The sequence below is a fragment of the Meleagris gallopavo genome, chromosome 4 (assembly GCF_905368555.1).
Source record: "Meleagris gallopavo chromosome 4, MGAL_WU_HG_1.1, whole genome shotgun sequence".
Taxonomy (NCBI): Eukaryota; Metazoa; Chordata; class Aves; order Galliformes; family Phasianidae; genus Meleagris; species Meleagris gallopavo.
Genome location: NC_139407.1, coordinates 68,220,250 through 68,227,571, shown reverse-complemented (window position 1 = coordinate 68,227,571; position 7,322 = coordinate 68,220,250). Strand labels below are relative to the sequence as shown.

Genomic DNA, 7,322 nt, shown 5'->3' with positions numbered 1-7,322 from the left:
TAAAGAAAAGTTTTCCCATCCGAGTGCTTTCACATCCTCCCCGGCCCTGCAACGCAAGCTGGTTGGGCACCCGCTGTGAGCAGCATGGAGGGCTGGGCTGGGCAACGCTAACGATGGTTACATCGTTACAGCCTTAATGATTCATCGCTGCCATTGCCCTCATCCCTGAGCTCTCAAATCCAGGACCAACGCTCCCAGAGGATGCACCCATCCCAGGCTGGGACTGGGATCGCCGACACCATAAGCATCATCCCAAGCTGTGAGCCCACCCTAACCCTTCCATGCCTCAGTTTCCTCTTTACAGCCCTATTTTTCTGAAGTTTTCTGCCCCTGTCCATCTTTAGTGAAGATGATTTCAGGGGGTGCTTAAGGGCAGGAAATCATCCCAGCAGTGGGATCACAGCATCCCCACTGCCCGTCCCCATCCCTCCCACAGCCCCTCCTCACCGCCGCTGGGACCAGGACGGCGGATGCTCATTAGGCTCCTGATTCCCCTCTGCATATTAATTTCACGTCGTCGAGGTCGCCCTCAGCTTTGCTGGAGTGGGAACATGGGACCGGCAGGAATATTCATGGCGGGGGAATGGCTGTCCCCTGAGCCGGGTTGCAGTAGGGGTCTTTGCATCACAGTGAGCTGTGGTCCAGCCCTGGTCCCAGTGCTACATCCCTCCCAGAGCTGCATCTCCAAATTAGCATCCCTTCCCAATAGCAGCATCCTCCAACCCAACATCACTTTGAAACTAACAGCCCTCAAATCAAATAAAAATCCCCGCTAAACCGGCATCCTCAAAATTAACGTCCTCCAAAACATCTCTCCCCAAATCCTCATCCTCCAAATCAGTATCCTCCCTAAACCAGCATCCCTCCTCCACCAAAACCCCTCTCCAAACCAGCATCCTCCAAAACGACACCTCTCCCCAAATCCTCCTCCTCCAGACTGTTATCCTCCCTAAAACAGTATCCTCCAAAGTAGCATCCCTTCCCAAACCAGCATCCCTCTCTAAACTGACGTCCTCCAAACCAGCATCCCTCCCCAAATCCTCATCCTCCAAATCAATATCTCCCCCAAACCATCATCTTCCAAGCCCTCATCACCCAAACTGGTATTCCTCTTCAAACTAGCATTCTCTAAACTGGTTCCCTCCTAAACCAGCATCCTCTGTATCAGCATCCCTCTCCAAAGCAGAATTCCTCCCTATACCAGTATCCTCCGAAGTAGCATCCCTTCCCAAACCAGCATCCTGCTCTAAACCAACATCCTCCAAAACAGCATCCCTCCCCAAACCTCATCCTCCAAATCAATATCTTCCCCAAACCAGCATCTTCCAAACTCTCATCGTCCAAACTGGCATTCCTTTTCAAAGCAGTATCTTTCAAACCTGCATCCCTCTCTAAAGCCATATCATCCAAAACACATCTCACCCCAAATCCTCATTCTCCAAACTGGTACCCTCCTAAATCAGCACTCTCCAAACAAGCATCCCTCCCTAAACCAGTATCCATCCAAACCACCATCCTTTCCCAAACCACCACCCCCCTAAACCGATACCCTCCAAACTCACACCCCCAAAACCCTCTCTTGCCACTCCTGCCCCCTTCAGACTCTCAGCCTTTCCCAAACTCCCACAACCTTCCCTTTGTCCACACCAGGGGTCCATGCCCCCAGATTTCCTCCTGCTCAGGGGATTTGCTGTCCCTGAGTGCTGCCGCGTGCGCTTCAGCGCTGAATCACCTCGATTACAGATTCACTTGGATGCAATTTGGGAAAGAAAACAAGGGGGAAAAAAAAAAATAAAAAAAAGACAACAGCCCGCCCTTCTTCTCCTCCTCCTCCCCCTGGGAAGGGGGGACAGCAGCATAAATAGGCACCAGCACAGCACAGTGCCAGACACACAGCGCAGCCAACGAACGGCAGGGCAGCTTTCCCCGCACGCGTGGCACCACTCTGGGCACACTCAGCATGGCAGAGCCTTCGCTGCCCCTCTCCTTCCTCTGTCTCCTGGCTTTGTCCTCTGCCTGCTACATCCAGAACTGCCCCCGGGGTGGCAAGAGGGCTTTGGGTGATACAGCCCTGCGGCAGGTATGGTGGCACGGGGGTAAATGGGGGCTGTGTGGGGTGTGGAAGGTGCCCAGCAACTGCTGGGTGTTGGAACTCGCTGGGGGTTTTTTGGCATCTGCTGGCTGGTCCCAATCAATCTTTGGGTTGGGAGACACGGCCAAGAGCTTGGTCCCGAAGTGATGGCTGAGCTGGGGATACAGGAGCATTTGTGGGGGGACAAATGGGGACTCCGAGGGTGGCATCAGGACAAGCCACTATGTCAGATGGCAAAGGTGGGGACAGACCAGGCGTCACTGTGCAATGTCCAGAAAATAGGTCTTACAGGGGGTCTCTGAGCTCAAGGATGGGCACTCAAACATGCTCTGTCTCTGCAGTGCCTGCCCTGTGGACCAGGGAACAGGGGTCGTTGCTTCGGGCCCGGGATCTGCTGCGGTGCAGAGCTGGGCTGCTACCTGGGCACAGCAGAGACACGGCGCTGCGCCGAGGAAGACTATGTGCCTTCACCCTGCCAGGCTGGTGGGCAGCCCTGCGGCTCCGGTGGGCGCTGCGCTGCCAACGGTGTCTGCTGCAGTGCTGGTAATGGGGTCTGGGGGGAGTTTTGGGGGTGAGAATGCTCGGTGGTGGGAGATGGGGAGTGGGTGGAGCTGCGGTGGTTGGGGGTGGGAAGGATTAATGGGGATTGGGGTGGCTTGTGGGTTGCAAAGGGTTGGTGAGTGCTCTGGTGCTTTCCAAAAGGATCGGCATCTCTCCCCAAAGCAGCATCCTCCAAACCAACATTCCCAAAAATCAGCATCTCCCAAATTAGCATTCACCTTCCGAACCAGCATCCTCCAAACTGAGGCTCAGAGCAGCAGCGGCAATGTCACCAGCTTGGGACAGAGATGGAGCTCAGAGCTCCCTCGCATGTCTCCACTGTGAGACATTCCCCTGCTGGGCCACAAAAAATCCCTGCTTTTTTAATGTTAATGGGAGCAATAAAGCTGGAGTTTGGGCTTCTCTGATGGGAAACAGATGATCTTTAAGGTCCCTCCACCCAACACAACTCAATCCAACTCAACCCAACCCAATTCAACCCAACTCAACTCATCTAAACCCAACCCGACTCAACCCAACCCATCCTATGATTCTATGACCTGAAACCAACTGCTCCTAACTCTGATGCTTTCTGCATTGCAGACACATGTGCCATGGATGCCGTGTGCCTGGAGGAAGGCGGTGAACAGGCAGAAGAGGCAGTGGAGAAGAATCTGACTGTGCTGGATGGCACAGCTGGGGACCTACTGCTGAGGCTGATGCACCTGGCCAACAGGCAGCAGCAGGGCAAGCAGCCTGGCCTCTGAGCAGCTGGGATATCAGCAGGACCCGTTGTAAATAGCAGATCTAATAAAGTCCTCTTGCACTGTGCTGGCTTTGTCTGAGGTGTTGGGGATACGGGGGGAGTGCTGAGCTCCAGGGTACATTGGGAGCTTGAGGATGGGCAGGATGGGGCCATGGGGGTGGGTGCTATGCCTTCATCTGAATCCCTGAACCCATTTTCCCATTTCCACTGTTTTCCACCTTGGAGGCTCGGTTCCCATTCAACAGGATTTTGCTGAGCTGGTGCCCCCTGGTGCTAAAAGGGAAAAATCTCATCCAGAGCCATGATTTGAAACCATCCATCCTCACCCCAGGATCCCACCAGCATCCATGGATTCCAACCTCCCTATCACAGCCTGCCCTCAGATTTGTGATGGGGATCTGCCTTTGATAGGAGTTACCTCTTTGCACTCTGGGGCTTTGCTGCCTTTGGGAAGTGAAGATTTGGTGTTCAGGTCCTGGCAGAGTCAACTGGGTTCTGGGGCTTACACCTCATACAGTTCACATCTCACCCCTCTGTGAGCGACTTGTGCCTTTGGCCATGTCCAACATCCTAAATGGGATAAAAAGGAAGAAAAACCATCCCAAACTTCCCAACCCTGAAAACCAAACCTGCAAGCTTTGTGTTTCTAGTTGAATCCAGCCACATGTGTTATCCTCCCTAAATGCCCCAAACCCCTCAAAGCTGCAAGCTTTGGGTTCCCAGTTGCCCCCAACCACATGTGTTATCCTCCCTAAATGCCCCAAACCCCTCAAAGCTGCAAGCTTTGGGTTCCCAGTTGCCCCCAACCACATGTGTTATCCTCCCTAAATGCCCCAAACCCCTGAGAGCTGCAAGCTTTGGGTTCCTAGTTGAACACAGTCACACATATTATCCTCCCAAAATACCCCAAACACCAAAACCCCAACCCCACAAAGCCACAAGCTTTGGGTTCCCAGTTGAACCAATCCCAGATAGTATCTTCCCAAAATACCTCAAACTCAAAAACCCAAACATCCCAAAGCCACAAGCTTTGGCTTCCCAGTTGAACCTGATCACACGTATTATCTTCCCATGGCAGCAATACTACCAACACTCACCAAACTGTTCCCACATCATTCCTACAACACCCCCAAACCCAGGGCTATTTGGGTAGATGCTGCCTAAACTTCTTACCCTTTTGGGTTCCCTGCTCCGGACTCAGTGTGGCATTTTGGGGGCTGTGTCCCCAGAAGGAGCCATGTCCCTCGTTCCCATCATCCGCCTGTCCCTCTGGGCTGGCATCTGGCTGCTTTGTGGGGACAACTGGCCTTTATAATGTCCCCACGGGGAGGTGGCACCTTGGAGTAGTGATGCTCCCATTGGCCCACGTCATCTCAACACGGTGATGAGCCCCCATCTTATCCCATTAGTATGGAGCCCCGTGCTCCAGCTGCAGCCTCAGCCCGCTCCACATGACCCCACTAAGTGGCAGACCAGACGCAGGGCAGAGGGGATGGCAGAGGTGACAGCTCCATGGCACTGGACTCTGCATTCCCCAATTAAGCAGGCACTGGGAAGGACCAGGGTCACGGTCTCCATAGACGTAAGCCGTTGTCCAGAGCGAGTGGATTTATTCAAGTCAGGAAGCCCTTAATTGCAGTAACAAAGGCAGGGAGATCCAGGCCTTGGAGGCTGGCTGTACTCATGCCACATGTGTGACTCCAGGGCAGAAGTTACAGGAGATTTGGGTTTTCAAGCATTTGGCAATGAGGTTGGGTAGTTTTGAGAAGGTGGGATGGTCTTGGGAATGCTCAGTGATGTCACCACGCTCCCAGATGGGACATGCATGCTGCTGAGCACCCCTAACACCAGGTAGAGATGGGCATGAGTGAGCAGGCACCACATATCACAACCCAAAGCTCTCCAGCTTTGGTTTTCCTCCCATCAGAAGAGATTCAAATCCCAGCCAGCACAGTTTCACTTTAGCTCACCCCATTCACCCTGCTACCAGGAGGACACATCACCAAACTCCAACCCTACCCAACCTATAGGGTTTGGCCAAGCAGGACAAGAAGTCACAAAACCACAGCCTGGCCATCCAAGGCGGTTTCATCCCAAAAAAGCACCTGCAGCCCCTATGCATCCCCCTACAGCGGTCAAAGCGAGCACTAAGAAAATCCGCACCACAGCACTGACCTCACGTCCTCGACCTCCAGTTATTAGCCGAGCCCTTTGGTGTGGAAAGCAACGCCTTGTGTTTTGAAAAGGAAATCAATGACGATGGTGCTGGCGTGTATAATTAGCAGAGAGCCCTATAAATACTGCTGCTGGCCGGGACGGGACCCAGAAGCATCCTGATCCTGCAGCCATGTCCTACAAGGCGCTCACCGTCTGCCTGCTGGGGCTCCTGGCTCTCTCCTCAGCTTGTTACATCCAGAACTGCCCCATCGGGGGCAAGCGTGCCCTGCCAGACATGGACATCAGGAAGGTAGGTCCTTGTGGGCTGGGTGGGCTGTGAGAGCACCTGCTTTCCTTCTGCAACCCCTTCTTTGGGCAGCTCTGAGCTTGCCAAACAGCAAGGTGAGGTGCGTGGATGTTATAGGAATGGGGTTTCAGAGTGGGGGGGGGATCTTAAAACAAAGCAGTTTGGGGATGGACAGCCAAAAGGGAGCTGCAAAAGTAGGCAGCCAGAAGAAGGATGCTGATGAAAACCCATTGCTTTTTCCTAATGCTGGGAAAAAAACAATTCCAATAGGGCAGTGGCACCATTTTTAAGTAGAATGTTAACTTCTGGGGGGTGAATTTGGTGCATGATTAGCCATTTGACTAAAGCCATGACCGTCATGGAATCATTCAGGTTGGAAAAGATCTCTAAGAGCACCAAGTCCAACCCTAGCACATCCCTCAGTGCCACATCTCCACAGTTCTGGAACACCTCCAGATTTGGGGATTTCAGCACTCTTTGTGCCACGTGTCAGTACCTGACACCTCTTCTGGAGAAGAATTTTTTCCAAATTTTTGTCCAATTTTTCCAAATCCAACCTGAACCTCCACTGGTGCAGTGTGAGGCCATTCCCTCTTATCCTACCACTGTTACCTGGGAGAAAAGACCAAAACCTTTTCATCACTCCTACATGAAAACAAACCCAGAGCCTTCCAGAGCAAACCACTGGGATGAGGACAGAGCTGAGAGCAAGATGAGGATACACACACTGGCAGAGGGCGGGGAGATCAAGCTCAATCCCTAACACTGTTCCTCAATGCCCTGAGCAGTGCCTGCCCTGCGGCCCCAGGAACAAAGGCCACTGCTTTGGCCCCAACATCTGCTGTGGGGAGGAGCTGGGCTGCTACCTGGGCACCTCTGAAACCCTGCGGTGCCAGGAGGAGAACTTCCTGCCAACGCCCTGTGAGTCTGGGAGGAAAGCCTGCGGTGAGGATGGGGCGAGCTGTGCAGCACCAGGAATCTGCTGCAGCAGTGGTGAGCAACGTGGGCAGACCAGGGGGGCCTCACATCCACCCCAGGGCTATGATACAGAACAGGGAGGGGGGGGGGGATGTTACTGAGGAGGGACATGTTGCTACTGCAGGGCACCAAGCTAATACCAAGTTGTTTGATGTTATTAAAACCAGCACAGGGAGGGGGCTCTGAGGGCTGCTTTGTGCTGATTTCATCTTCTTTTCCTGAGCAGAGGGCTGCGTGCTTGACTCATCTTGCAACCAAGAAATGCTGTTTGCATAGAGGGAAAAACCAGCAGGATCTGCTGTCCCATGGGCTGCACCAGCGCAGCACCCAGCACCATGACTCAGATTGAAGTGATGCTCTTAATTAGAAATAAAACTTGGAGAGAATTAAAAAAAAAAAAAGTGTGTTTTTCTCCATCCTTGCCTGGTTTAGCTCTAGGATCCTAATGAGACACGTAAAGCGGTGCTGTTCAGAAGTTCTCT

At 53.1% G+C, this 7,322-nt stretch overlaps 2 protein-coding genes across 2 annotated transcripts; both read left to right on the top strand.

Moving 5' to 3' along the window:
* Nucleotides 1-694: 694 nt before the first annotated feature.
* On the top strand, nucleotides 695-3,449 carry LOC100541145 (vasotocin-neurophysin VT). The gene is made up of 3 exons (XM_003206051.5): nucleotides 695-2,080; nucleotides 2,434-2,635; nucleotides 3,236-3,449. The coding sequence occupies exons 1-3, from the start codon at nucleotides 1,961-1,963 to the stop codon at nucleotides 3,397-3,399; spliced, it is 486 nt and encodes a 161-aa protein (XP_003206099.1). The 5' UTR covers nucleotides 695-1,960; the 3' UTR covers nucleotides 3,400-3,449.
* Nucleotides 3,450-5,728: 2,279 nt separating this feature from the next.
* On the top strand, nucleotides 5,729-7,241 carry LOC100539603 (neurophysin 1). Its single transcript, XM_010710576.4, has 3 exons — nucleotides 5,729-5,865; nucleotides 6,651-6,855; nucleotides 7,067-7,241. The coding sequence occupies exons 1-3, from the start codon at nucleotides 5,746-5,748 to the stop codon at nucleotides 7,114-7,116; spliced, it is 375 nt and encodes a 124-aa protein (XP_010708878.1). The 5' UTR covers nucleotides 5,729-5,745; the 3' UTR covers nucleotides 7,117-7,241.
* Nucleotides 7,242-7,322: the final 81 nt, after the last annotated feature.